Source organism: Gobius niger (assembly GCF_951799975.1).
Source record: "Gobius niger genome assembly, chromosome: 17".
In the NCBI taxonomy this organism is placed as follows: Eukaryota; Metazoa; Chordata; class Actinopteri; order Gobiiformes; family Gobiidae; genus Gobius; species Gobius niger.
The window spans coordinates 19,156,824-19,171,860 of NC_136868.1; the positions used below are offsets into that span (position 1 = coordinate 19,156,824).

A 15,037-nucleotide genomic window follows, 5' to 3' on the forward strand; every position below is an offset into this window, starting at 1 on the left:
GGACATTGCCCTTAAATTATTGTTTAAAGGGGGAAAAATAAGACTGGTAGTTAAGAGCTAGCGTAATTTCAGCCCCAGGGCTAATTCAGTTTAGCTTTAAAAAATGTAATTTTTATGGGGGAGATGTTTGGGTAACCTCGTGTTTGTAACGGAGCCCACTGTATTTTAAATTAGCGGAAGCGATTGCCTTAAGTAGTTACTATTACTTATTGGGAGCCTCATTATCACGTGGCCTGATCGACCACACAAACTGTGTAAAAACGACTTTCCAAGAGGTCATGCTTTGGCACAATGTCTGTCTGCAAATCAACGGTGACTTTTAAGATAAAAACACATATATCTGAAAGCTTTGACAGTTTTATTTCACTTTTACAGGAGGTCCCAACAACGCTCGTGCCACTGCGCGCTGAGCTGCTGACGCAACCACGTAGAGAGTCAATGCGATGGCGGACCGCAGTGTCCCCAGTCCTGCCCACGGAGGGACGGGACAAAGTCATTGAGACAACACCTGTTTGAGAAAGAAACCCTCCATCTCTGCTCCTTCTACCGGAAAACAGCGGGGCTATGCGGGACTCACTCTGCCTGGAGCGCGCTGTCTGGGACGGACCAGAAGTGGAGTAAAGAAGAGCTGGAGTTCACAGCGCAGACACCGCATGTTGAGCAAGTTCACTGAGGTATTAAAAGTCGCATTGACAGGAAGGGACCGCCGCTCCCGGATTTAACGGAGCCCTGAGAAGACTTTTGTCCTGGCAAAATGAAATTTGCTGAGCATCTTTCTTCCCATATCACTCCGGAGTGGAGGAAACAGTACCTTCAATATGAGGTAAAGTTATTATTAATCTGTTTTATCTGAAATAATGCCCAGAGTGTGATAAGACAGAATGTGTGCAATATTGGGCTATTTGTGTGAAGGTAAAAAGAAAGCATGAAGAAAAAAACAGTTTGTAATTGAGATATTATATTTTAACCAGTTGAGAAATCCACTCGAGAGAGCTATTAACAGAAAAGGAGAGATGCCTATTGTTTATGGGGATTGACTGCGGTATTGAGCCACAGGGAGCGTTCACGTTTTATTACTGTTTTCTGAGTTAAACACATGTTCAGACACTGAATTGAAGATGTCTTCATCAGCTTTCTAAATATGGAGGCATTTATGTTTTAAACACTTATTGACAGACTTCATCTTTTTGCAAAAGAGAGAAAGAAAGAAAGAAAAAAATAGAATTTGTTTTTATTGTTTTTAACCTAAAACCAACTCCAATTCACACTTGTTTTTATTTGCAATACAATAATAAAAACATGCATTTTGTAGATGTTTACATGACATGAGGCTGTTTTTATAGGTTCATTTAATAACTGAAGAGTAAAAATAATAGTCCAGTCTATAATATTTTGTTGAAATAAGCCTACAATTTCACATATACCATATGTATTAATTATTTCCACAGCTTTCTTTCTTTTTTCTTCTCATTTGTGTCTTTACGCTACAAATTCTTAAAAATGTTTTTGCTTTATTAATGTATGCATTTCTTTTGAACTTGCTGTCTTTAGGCTGCAAAAGAAAAGGCTTTGTTCTTCTGGATTCTTACTTTCTTTGGGATCCTTGTGAGCAAACATGGTTTTGTTGAGAGTATTTTATTTCCACACCACATTTATGTCTCAATATGAAAAGCCTTAACGAAGACATGTAGTGACAGGACGGCTGGTCTATTCCATTTTTCCATTTAGCTCTATGAATTATAGACAAAGACCCGCTCAGCGCCATGCACTGTAGGACCAACACAATCTCACTGCAGCGCACAGCTATCACCATCTAAATAATGTTTTATTATATGTCATTACACAATAGACAGTTGATATTTGGATCAATGTCTGTTATTTTCTGTTCATAAAATGTTGTAATGCTGATGACACCGTGTGCATGCAGATTCTTTTCACAATCAGCATAAAGATTAAACATATTCATGCAACTAAAACAAAAAATTCAACAAATTGGAAAAAGCGCCTTTTCGACAGTGAGTGTGGCGGACAGACGCGTGGCCATACCAGCCATTTTACACCTCCAATCTGCTCGGTCCTCCCTGACCTGAGATGGATGATAATGTGTGATTTTTGTTATTGTCTCGATGTAGTAAAACTCATGGATCACTACATAGAAATAACATTGAAATAACATAACCCTGAGCTGCAGTTTTTCAAATCATTTTAGTGGCTTTTTAAACATCATAAAGACCTTTTGAGTAGGTGGGGCAAAAGACATGAGCTGTTTTTACTGTAATTTTTACTGTTATTTACTATAATCTTTTACTATTATTACTATTATGTTGCACAATAAAACATTTCAACTCATTTATTTAAAATGACACACTATAAAATAAAGTCCTTTCAAATGAGTGGGTCAATGGCAGATGAAAATAGGTGTCCGTTAGTAAGGCACCTCATTACAGAGTGGGTGCATTGACAGACGAGTGAGTGATTAGGTGTTTGCTTCATCCTGTGGGATTGTGGGTATAAGGTTCTATGCTAAATAGATACTTGGTATGGAGATGTGCATGTTCTGCTCCATCGACTGGTCCTCAATTTACAGGTATAGCTCAGGAGAAGCAAACCACGCTGCACTAAAGTATTATTCAAATCTTAAGAGATCTTCCACACATCCATGCACAAAGTTGCTTTCAGACAAAACAGAAGAGATATGCTGACATTCTTCAACAGGTTTCTGCTTTATAACAAAGGTACAAAGAGAGGATGATGCGGGTGAGTGGGTGAGAGAACAATCCTTTACTGCTGTGGTACAAATTCAGATACAGCAGGTGAGAAGGAGTTCAACATACTGTATATTTACAATTCAAATTATAGATGAGGGTATGGATCACATGTCTGTGATTCATCTCTAGTCCTTGTAATGGTGCAGATTGTTCTATGAAGCATATGCGCTTTTTTATCTTTGTGCAGAAGAGCACAACACATCACAGTGTGTTCTACAGTTTGAACCTGATGCCTGATGCTATACCATTGGCCATGCACAGCCACTGCTGAGAGCCCCTCTCTCTGTTCTGGCCTGGTCCTCCTGTTCCTCTGTGCATCGTTCCTCCCCCACCGGGAGGACATCTGGTCCCAGCCCTGCCCTCTGCTCTCCTCCTCCTCTCTCCATCCCCTCCACTCAGCTCTACACACTCTCATCCACTCAGACACACAGCTCAAGTGATCCACCATAGGCTTTCATTTAGAGCCACAGATCTCCTTAGATCAATAATGTATTCTGTGAGATCCTTTCAAGCACAAGATAACAGCCTCAAGTATCTCTTACTGGATGGTTTGACTGTTCGGTAGTGTCTCATCAAGTCCTATTAAATACTTACATTATGTTTACTTGACTTGTAATCTTTGAAATACTCTTCAGTAGGCCTTGAATGCAGAGTTTTGCTGCATACACAGGTCCATGTCAGCATCAGGCGCTGACACTGATGCCTCATTAGACTGCGCTCACATGTAGAGATTATGCCGAGTGTGCAGGTTCATCACTATTCCCCAAAGACCTGCCTTTCCTCATTTCCCATCAAAAACATCACCATGGCGATAGGTTTACCATTGGTCTCTCTAATGATCCGTTCCCTGAACAATGAGAGATACAAACTCTTTTATGATCTCTATGTCTACTTTGGTTAAAGTTGAGCAAATGTGTGCATGATTCATTTAAATAGCTGCACACCTGTTGTCACATAATCGTCTTTGGAGAACAAGTGTTCTGTTAATTGCTCTCTGGGTGATTTTGGGTCCACAAAGGCAGATGGTACTGACAGTGCTATAATCACTCATTGATGATGTTATTTGCTCCGAATCAGTGTGATAATATGGCCTAAATTTTACTAAATGTTTGATCTCATTTCCTCTCTAGGCTTTCAAGGATATGCTGTACGCGGCCCAGGACCAAGCTCCCTCCATAGAAGGTAACGAGACTGTCTGGATAAACAAACTGCAGACACACACACAGACATGCACTCATAGCCTCGGGCCTGTTTGGGCATCCCCAGAAATAACGGCTCTTCATCTGCTATAAATAGGTGTCCGTCATGACCAACACTCCAGGCCTTACCGCGCAATCTCTGACTTATCCTGGATGAGGTCAATAACATTAAATCATATTGTTTTCACACAAACCTATTGATTCCATCTTGTGAATTGTGGAAAAACAGCATGCACATGTACTGTAGACCTGCAGGTGTATGAACTGAAAAGGGCACAAAGTTCAGTGGCCCCCAGGATTTGGCCAAGTCAACATTGAGTTGCTTATCAGTCCAAGTCCAACCCTCGCCAACCAGTGTCTCGTCACCCCTTTCCAAAAGCTCCCCTGAGAGAGGCACCGAATGATTGAGTTATGAACATGTTGAACACAAATATCATATCGTATCTCTAAGACCATTTATGAGAATTTAATGAGGGGAAAAGATTAGAGGCCCCTTGCATCAACATGGGCTGTCATGTTGGTCCAGTGTCCCCTTTCTGAAAATGTATGGATAGTAGAAAGATGTAAAGTCGCCTAATTGATTTGTCTTAATGAAATATCTATTGTCTTCGCATTGTAGAATTGACTTACAATTGCGCACATGTGACGACACACACATCACTGCTGTCACTTCTTCAATATTGAGTATAATATTGTGTTCCTTCTCTACAACATAGCACTACATCTTTCTTGCGAGTCCATTGAGGCTGTTCGCTGTGAGCTTTATGTTGATGATAAATCACCTTGTGTCCGGACTCTGAGCTTTACTCATGGGTCACTGCGCTGCGCCTGTCACTCTCCGCAGATGTAGGTGAGAGCGTGTTATGATATGGACAGAGCCAATCAATCCGCCAAACATCAGGCATCATTCATTAAGATGACATTGTTGAGACGTGTGAACACTCAGCCGCCACTTGCAATTATTCATGTCAATAGTGCTTGCATTTTTAAAACACAGAGACACTGCACTGTGCTCTGTGTTTTGGGATGTGCATGTTTTACACTACAGGACGGGTAACAGGATGAAAATAATGACTTTATACTCTGTTAGAGGTGTTATCCACAAGTGTTCCCAGAATAAGAAGATCTTACAGGTCTGAGTTTATTAGCGTTTAATGGCCTCTTTTTGTAATCCAGCTTTTTAAGTATGCACAGTTCTGTAACCCTGTTCAATACTGGCAAAGACTTACACTTCTGTGTTTTCATGGGGGTAAAGTTTTCAGTGTGACTCAAGGAGATGGTCTGGTTACAGAAAGGATGATAAAAATCAACAGTGGAGCACAGACGCTAATGAGATTCTGTTGACCCTTCATAAAAGAAACCAGATTTACAAGTGCAATAAAAAAAAGATGCTTACTCCAGCAGTTTTGACTGAACTTCTGTGTGTCTATTGTGTTTATGAATTATTAATGACTCTCGTCTGGAAAGCCTGTTGAAAAATGTAAAATTTACCAACACATTAATTTAACATGATTTTGTCCTTCATGATCAGAGGGAGAAAGGTTGTTCAGGGTGTTTACTTTGCACTGAGAGTTGTACTGTATAAGGGGCTTTCTTGCTGCTCTTTATTAACATCTGTGCTTTAGAAGGCTTTTTTTCAGTCAGTACGGCCACACCACCTCCTGAGTGGTGATGCTGTAAGATGTCAGGGGCGAAGCTGCAGGGACCATGAGGAAATGCCATGTAGTTTGTGCGAGGGAGCGGTTGGAAGTGGTTGAAAGGCTTGTTGGTGCAGATTGGCAGCCAGTTTCAGACAGTGTGTCCAGGGCATCTATATATGTAGCTTACCACCACCGAGTATGGGGAGAATGAAACTGATTTGGTGATGACTTGTGTCTTTGAAGAGCACATCAGATTCCCTTCCTTTCCCAGTTAAACTTAGATTTTTCTCTGCACTCTATATTACATAGAGTGGTGGCAGCTCTGAATCTTATATTCTTTCCTAGCAAAAGTGCACTTTCAACAGCCCATTGCTTTTTATATATCCTTTTATTTGTTATTAATCTGCAGTAATTTCCAAACACGTGTTGTCTTTTGCCTCCTGGTTCGCTCTTGTTCATGTGAAGGTGAAACAAAGACAGGGCCCTGTGTCCTCGACAGGCAAACAGCTGGTTGAATCCATGGGCCTCCTGTCGCAGCCATTAGAGTGAGTTATGCCGCGAACTAATTCAATGAAAGCTGTGCATGATTACAGGACTACAGGACAATGGGCTGATATTAAGGACATGGCTTTGACAGGAATGTTGGGATGTGTGGATGCGGTGTTCCTTCCAGGCTTCACATTAGAAGAGTTAAACTGTAATTAATTGGAGTGGTCACATGTGTCATTGAGGCTGTTGTTTTGTCTGGTGGTCCACTGCATCTTTGTCAGTGTTGCCCCTGTTTATGAGATACTATCTGTGCAGGCTGGTCTGCAGGGGGGCTGGGCAAAGATGGCTGCGATAGCACTTATTTCATTCACACAGAGTGAAAAGGCGGGGCCTCCCCAAATGCACTATCCTGTGATGCAATGGTGTTTTTCCATTAAACTTATAGCAGGCGATACAATGGAAGAAGACAGAGAGGTCATTGATAAAAGAACCACTTCTCACATTACATAGAAGTGATTTTTTTTTTGTAGCTTGGCCTCTCCACAGAATCCCTTTAGGGGCGGTCATCTTTTATGCAGCCAAATCAATAATGAGAGAAAATGCGTGTAAAAATATCTTGGCAGTGTGACGTGGGGGGCAGTGCTTTTCCATTTTTACAAAACATATAATCGTATTGGAAATCATTAGCGCTGTACAAAATGAGAAAAAACGGTATTTGAGTGTTGAACATTGCGATAATATTCTCTCAATAATCATTTCAACACAGTAAGCTCCATTTAATTTCTTACATAATCGTAAGCAGTACATTTGGAAAATAAAACCTGAAACTGAACCTTTGCCCATTTTTAAGTTATTACACAATTATGTATCCCCCGATATCAATGTGTTTATAGAAATCTTTTGACACGTTTTTGGAGCTGTCAAAGCTATACTGTGTGTCAAAAAGAAAACAAAAACAAATTCACATTATTTTGTGGCTTAGATCATCTATTCAAATGATTAATTGCAAGCATTCTGCAGAACTGCTTTATGATTGACTTAAATACACCTTGTCTCGGTTTTACTCTTGTGGAAAAGCCACTTGTGGCAGCCGCCATTTTGTGTGTTTTTGCTGTTGACCGTAATAACAGCTGAATGCCCGCACCACTCTTACACCGTGCTGATTGTTATTCCACTGGTGTATGATGGAACAGATGCTTATTATTGCAGGAGTTTGTCCCAGTTGGAGTCTGTCCACTGCCTCTGTGATTGCTGTCATTTTCCGCTCCTGTGCATCGAGCATTTGCTATGTTTTCTTTTTCTTTTAACCTACTTGATTTATTTATTCATATTTCCATCTTAGTGAAGTAAAGTAATGTATAATATTACTCAATTTCTATGCAACCAGACACATTTGGATCTTCCTGCGTGTTACAGTCTATACAGTGCCTCAAGGTTGCACATATAACAGTCAGCAGTCCATCCAGCATCATACAGTAGAATTGATTCGCACTGGCTCCATCCAGGACTGACATACAGGGATTGAGAGATTGACATGCAGGTAGACACATACAGGGCGCTGGAGCAGCAGAGCGTCCGGGGTCTCCCACCCGTTTGCATTATTGATGGCCTTTTGACAGGGCTGCTGCTGTCATTGGCTCCTGCACTAATTGTCGGGCCTTTGTGGGGGTTGGTTCCTCTTATATTGAGATTTGGATTTCATTTTGATTAAAACAAAAAACAAAAAAACTTACAAACAACCATCCTGCAGAATGTACATCACTTCTTGTCTGAAGACATACAAAATGTGTGTTTCCAATGTTTTATATAGTCTGTAGTTGAGCTGTGAAGGTTCTGTCTATATCTATCTCAAGGTCGCGGACTAATCGAACCGAGGTAATTAGTGATAAAATGCTGATAGCTAACGTAGTGAAGGGAGATGCTTGATGACGTTTGCTGGTTAATGCGAAGCTTAAGCAATGGGTGAAACAGCATTATCAATTTAGAGAGAGAGAGACTTGGTCAGAGAGATGGAGACCCTTGAAGCAACAGACAGACAGACAGACTGTGTGGGAGGTCCCCGGGCTCATATCCAATGCATGTTGCCCTGCATTAGCACTACAGCCATCCCGCAAGAGAAAGAGAACCTGTGCAGATGAAAGTCGTCCATCCATCCATCCATTATTCATCGCTGAATTATATCTCGCTTGAATGAAGGAACGAGCGAGAGGAGGAGTGTGAGAATGGGAACAGCGTCATGAAGGGGAGTGGTCTTAGGGGGTCAAAGAGAGCAAGAAGTTCAAGTGAGGGGTTTGTTGATAATCTTAAAATTACGTCACGTTACAGCCAATTAAAGTGTTCAAGCATTTGGAAAATATCTCTCAAAATATGTGTCTCTCTTTAGCTTAGTAATTTTGCTGGGAGTGGGACATGTACAAACTCAAGCTGTTGCTGATTTGCTTTGAAAACAGGAAGCCAAACATGAGATTTGAATACATTATGTCCTCTTCCAAGTGCTTCATTTCAATAACCGGCAAACAAAAATATCTGTCGTGTACAGCAAATCGTTACATTTGATGTGGCTGGCAGACAAACGTTCTGCAATGTTCCACAAATTATTCACACTCTTTACTAGAGATGCACCGATCCGGCTTTTTTGCTACCGACGATACTGGGGTTTGAGTATCTGTCGATTTTCCGATATTTACCGATACCAAGAGACTTTCTTGTGAAAGATTTAATTGACCCTTCTCCATTGTAAGATCATTAAAGTCATATTTTATTGTCATGTTACAGATCTATTATCAATTATTGTCATGGTGTGAGGTGGAACACGGAAAATGAAGGCCTGCAACAAAACGATCAAAACCAAAATAACAAAATCTAGAGACAAAACTAAAACAGACCGGGGCTGACATAGACAATGACGCGACAAAGGACAAGGGAAACACAGGGGTATGAATACAAGAGGAAACGGGGCACAGGTGAAACACATCGGGGCGGGGCAGGCAAGTAACGAGGGAAGTAAAGCAAAATCACAAGGACAGAACACATGTCAAAATAAAACACGGGACGAGACCAGGAAACAAACTAAAAACAGGGGACAGAAGACAGATCATGACAAGTATATCTATTGATAAACTCTTGAATAAACATTTAACAAGGATGACTTTTCTACACTAAATATCCTTGGGTATATGACAGGATTGTATTAATATAAACCACTCACATTAAGTGATCATTATAAATATGTGAGAGTTAGTAATTTCTTAAACTAAAGTACAAACAATGGTTATTTTATATCATTAGGCTACTTTAGGTATTTCTATCATAGTTTCTGACCCAGCCTAGTTTTTGTTAGCATTAGCATGCTCCCGCTAGCCTTAGCATGCTATCGCTAACCACAGAATTTTGTGCAGCGATCAAAATTGCAGAGGATTAATGCTAGCTGTTGTATTCTCCAGGTTCTTAGCTTTGCAATGATATACAGCATGGCCATATTCACTTAGCTTTAGGTGGTAATAGTTGTGTTTTTAAGGCGTTGAGAGTAAAAACTGGTATCGGTCCAGTATCGTATATTTGTAGCAATTTTATCCAGTATCGGCTCCGATATCCGATACCAGTATAGGATCGGTGCATCCCTACTCTTTACCATTTTGTTTACTCCAAAGTGTTGTTACAGTGCATACATATTATTAAGAAATTACAATGTACAGTCAAGTCACTACATTTTATGATTTTTGGAAACCATCATCACATTTTAATAGTGTGGGATGAATCAGATTTCACACCGAAGACTTTGGAATATTTTTAGGTCTGGAGTATTTTGGAAGTAGGTATCACTTCCATGTAAGAAAAAGAGGGGGATACGTTATCATTGAAGCCAGCCGGGGAATACAGATGACATATCGCGCTCTGGGTGTTTATCTCTCAGTGATGGGGTGAAGGAGAGGTGAGAGGAGTCGAGGTCATGCTACGGCTCTGAAACACAGTTATGAAACCTGTAGATTTATGTATTTCGTGATCATCAACAAGTCAAATGGCTTTACAGTCTCTAGTGCATGCAGGCGCCTTAAATTCTGGCCTTGACATAGGGTACACAAGGCTGTGATTAAGATGTCCGATAAGGGCTTTCATCTGTTTTGCCAGCCTCAGCGTAAGTAGGCCATGATGGAAACAAATTTGGTCAAGGTCATCGTTAAGGAGATCACTGTGGGAGAGCGAGTCTTCATTTACAAAACAGCGGACAATGCTGGAAGTATTTGAATGATGCTTAATATGTGATTGTAAATAAAAGTTATAGGAAGCAGCTGTGGATTCCTGACTTACTATACTTGTTAGCATTAGCAATAGCCTTAGTCTCACCTCCGCTATGAGGCCAGTTATTGTTTCGAGTCCGCAATGAAAAGCCTATTAACAGCTCTGGCTCAGGTCCAAACTCAGTGAATAAACACGTCCGTCAGTTGCACGGCGGAGATCAAGCATGGAGTCAAATTACACTGTTTACTCAACATGAATAAGCTTCAGTCATAATTATCTATATTACTTACCGAAACCTATACAATGTTAAGCCCCGTTAAGGTTTGTTTTTGTCGACAGCATATATTTGAGGGGGTTAGAGTAACCAAGTGGCTGTGTGCTACAAGGTGTGATGGTGCTGACAACAGGACCATATGCTGCTGTATTTCTGGACAACAGGCATAAGCCATTCAGTGAGGGAATCACATTTATGGTCTTATCTTGGTTTGTTTTGTCCGTTTGGCATTTCCTGCAAGGGCTGAATATGGATAAATGGAGGAAAGTGGATGAGAAAGTGCTTTATAATCCTGTGTCAAATATTGCAGTTGAAGCACTAAGACCAGTTAACCTTTTAGCCTCCGCCTTACCCGAGCACAGTTTCTCCAGTTCAACTTCACCCAAATCTAAAACCTTCTTGAAAAAAAGCATCAAAATAGCAACACAAATGAGACGTAAATTAGGATCAAAATGCAGTAAAAAAGCAACAAAACAGGCAACAAAAAAGCAACAACAAAAAGTGACAACGCAGCAACAACATGGGGAAAAATCTTAGATCTATTTTGCAGGTCTTAGCTTTCAAATGAGGCGCTACACTGGCCTATTGGCTGTAAGCTCCAGTCAAGAAGCTTTTAGATTTGGGTAAAGCTGAACTGGAGAAAATGTGCTTGGTCGAGGCGGGGGTTAAAGCAGTACTAAGTAACTCATGCCCCTAGACGGCAAAAGCGCCACTGCAGGTGTCGTAGCATGTTACGTTTTTTTTACTCATTAATTGTCCGTGAGAGTAAATACTACGCTGACAGAAAAGACTGGGAGAGAGGGATATTGTACATCCAATTACACAATGGAGATCTTTTTTTTCACTCAGACTTGGCTGCAAATACTGTTTAAGTGGCGCTAGCCTGCAGTTAGCTATGCCTGTTAGCCTGTTAGCTTCTTCGTGATTCCATTAGTGTGTATTGGGGCCTCCAACCCGGTGCATGAAAGCTGAAAGTGTGGTTTTCTGGCCAGAGACACCAGGGGGAGATGAAAGACACCCCAATCATCCCATTAACACTTACCCCCAGAGGGACCATACAAAAAGGATTTACTAAGGTAAAAAAGTTACTTAGTACTGCTTTAAGGGGTTAAAAGGAACAAATAAAACATGCATGTTCTGTACATATGATGAACAGGTCTAATCCGCTTTGCATAAGCATTAATAGACAACTGGGCCACTGTAGAAGTCACCGTGTCCTTCCTGTGCCCGTGCTGCAGTGCATCTCTGGAGAGTTGACCAGCTCTGGGCTCAGATTGGCTGAGAGTTGTGAAAATGCACTCCACCACGAAACCTGCCTGTCTCCCATATAGTGTCCTCCGAGACGGCTCCGTTGGCTTTTTGCCTCTCCACTACGGGTACGGTTTAAAGGAGCTAGAATAAATATGTGAACATTTTTGTTTCACTTTTATCTGCGGGCAAAATGTGAATGGCAAAGATAAAAGGACAGTGAAGGCGAGGGCGAGGGGTAGTGAGAGTCCGCCTTTGGCACAGTGTGACAGGTAAAATGGCAGGAGACGCAGCGAGAAGGACTGAGGCTACATCTCCGCTAATTGGAGGGAGAAACGGTGTTGAGATGAAAGATACCGTATGACACATGTTTTTCTTTGGTTTGAAGTCTCAGTTCAGGAGAAATAATCTGTTAAAGCAGAGGACATTCATAAATCTGGGGTCAGAGGGTTATCCTTCCAGGGAGCAGAGATATTGGTCCAGATATATTTTAGCGCTTATTTACACTGTATCAGGGACGGGATATCAATAATTCACTGCGACGTTCCCTCCTGGACGGCTGTCTGTTTTATATTAAACGCTGAATTATTAACACTGTCTACAATTGGAAATATAGTAGATCTTCCTCGTGATGCTGATGAAGCGTGAAAGTCTCAGGGGTAGCCACAGAAGAGTCCCAGACACTCAGATAGATGCTAAATGGATTGTGAAGTGTTTAATGCGGTACAATAAAATTATCTAGGGTTTTTCTTTTTCTTGCCACTGCTAATCTTCCACTGATTTCCCTATATACAATACTTTTTGCGTACATATGGGATAAAGAAATATACAAAACATAAACAATTAATTCAGTAAGTTAATATACATATGCATTTTTACAGCAGAGGTGTAGCAGCAACATGGTCAGTCAAAAATGTGTGTGTGCAATATCAGAATTAAAAAGTCACGTAAACCATTTTATTCTGGCTGTTGAAAAGTGCCCATCTCAGCAGTAAACATGTTTGCTATTGTCAACAGTGTCCCTGAACCATACTGTTGCCATAGCTGGCCTCAGGCAGGATTCATAAATATTTGATATCCATCTCAACATGTGACTAACCAGTACCAGTATGTGGACTTTATAATAACTGCTGACTTCACTGTGAGTTTACTGTCAGTGGAAGTGCATTTTCTTTTTTACGTTTGTGTGCACTGACTTCCCAGAGATGCCGGGTTTCCTGTAGCAGCTAGTAAAGAGAAGAGGGATGGCTCAGGCACCTCGAAACAGCAGTTTGTGTCTGTTTAGCATTTTGTCCTGGGGGCAAACGCCATGGCTCCTTGACAAGTGCCATCTGATAATTAGGTCTCATAATCGAGCCATTAGTATGCAGAGCAATTGAGCAGAGAAACAGCCTATTGTTCCGGCTGAACACGGCCATTAGGAAGATTATTGTAAAATGTTATCTGTAAGGGCTTAATGTTTATTGCCATTTCTCTTCAATGTCAGAACCTATTTAAGTCTATGAAACAATGAGGAGAGAATACATAATACACATACATGTTGATATATTTGCTTGGAAACAAATGTCATTGATTCACTTAAGTATCTTTCATTTGTATTTCAAGTTGAACCAAACTTTCTTTTACTCTGTTGCTATGGGACCAAACAAACAGAGTCCAAACACTCTGAGCTGGAGCTATTTCAGAGACATTTAAGGACACTATGAGGAGGCCGGACCAAGCCACAGTTCTTGTATTTTTGCACTTGTGGAAATGCAGTTTAACCAATGATTAAGAATATGTACAATAAATTCTTGCATTTCTGGTGAAAACAAAATGCTTCTTTACATAACCTTTTAAAAACAACAGTAGCGATAGACCACTCCTCATGTAATGGTGCCTGTATGTGTTTTTCGCAAAGCTATACTGATGCATTGTGGGTTAATTAATGTGTAAAAGGCAGACACTATACCTTTTCAAGACTATATGTCCTATGTACTTACACATAGCCTATTGGTGACTTCTGTTTCCCTGGTTTTGCAAGCCACATGTCGCTTTGCTGTGCATGTAAATTCAGTTAATGATATACGTTTCAAGCACAGCTGAGTTCTCCTAACACAATTAAGCCAGGAAATAGCCACTAATCTTATCAAATCTCATACTGGACTGGACTCCAGCGTTGGTAAAGTAAGAGAAGCAGCCTGGGAGCATCATATGTGTAGATACCAAGGAATGAATACATAGGAGAGTGGGTGAGTGAATACATGAATGTAGCAGTGGCTCATATTATGTTGTAAACCATGTCTGACTGAGACGCTGCAGCCAGTGTGAAAAAAGCCTGTCTATTAAATGGCTTGTTTTATGTCCACTAATCCGTTTCCTTCCAAGTAACTGATGGTGTGTGTGCGTGTGTGTGCGTGTGTGTGCGAGGTTTGTTAGTGTGTCTGTGTGTCTGTGAGTGTGTTCACCCTTCATATTTCAGTTCATTTTGTGTTTCAAAGTGAAGCCATTTCGGATTCTCTTATCGAGTGACTGCAGCTGCTGTTGTGAGAACGACATTGCAGCCTGTAGAGACATTTTCACACACTCGCTCACACACCTTGAATTCGACGCACTGCGCTGACATGCACCCGTGTACAAATGAGGATTACTGCATGTTGTTAGCATTATTAGCTCTTGGGATTCTTTTGAGGGACGATCATGTCATTTGTAAAATGGTTTAATTACTGCAAGACCCGAGTGGACGACTAATTTTATTGTAGAACTGCATGCATTATAGCGGTTAATCTAATATAATGCCTATAATTATGCCGAGATTGATTACGACAGCAAAATGTACACAAATTTAACCATTCAACCATACTTCACTTGGGCCCTAACAACGAAATTACCTTCCAAATGTACGTTTCCAAAGCTACAGTGACAGTGCCCTCGTTTGAGATGCTTGACCTGAGTTCTCCTTGTTTTACAGCGTCACTTCCTTCTGGCCTGCAGTGTGGGTCATATTCACTCTTGATTAATGGCCCCAGGTTGGACTATCGACACAACACTTATCTTGTTTTTATGAGTGCAGCAGCTCTATCTACAAACCCTCGCACATGCACTCACTCAGTCACCTACAGTTACAAGCCTATGCGCCATTTACCCTCAGCGTAACTTAATCCAAGTTTCCGATGCTGTATTTGCTAATGGAACATAGAT

At 40.9% G+C, this 15,037-nt stretch overlaps 1 protein-coding gene across 1 annotated transcript in view; it reads left to right on the top strand.

Moving 5' to 3' along the window:
- The first annotated feature begins 425 nt into the window (after positions 1-425).
- Positions 426-15,037, top strand: part of xpr1a (xenotropic and polytropic retrovirus receptor 1a) — a 47,601-nt gene continuing 32,989 nt past the window's right edge. The window contains exons 1-2 of the mRNA XM_079575219.1: positions 426-823; positions 3,899-3,950. Of these exons, the coding sequence (XP_079431345.1) occupies positions 755-823; positions 3,899-3,950 (121 nt within the window). The 5' untranslated portion in view covers positions 426-754. The remainder of the gene's footprint in view (positions 824-3,898; positions 3,951-15,037) is intronic.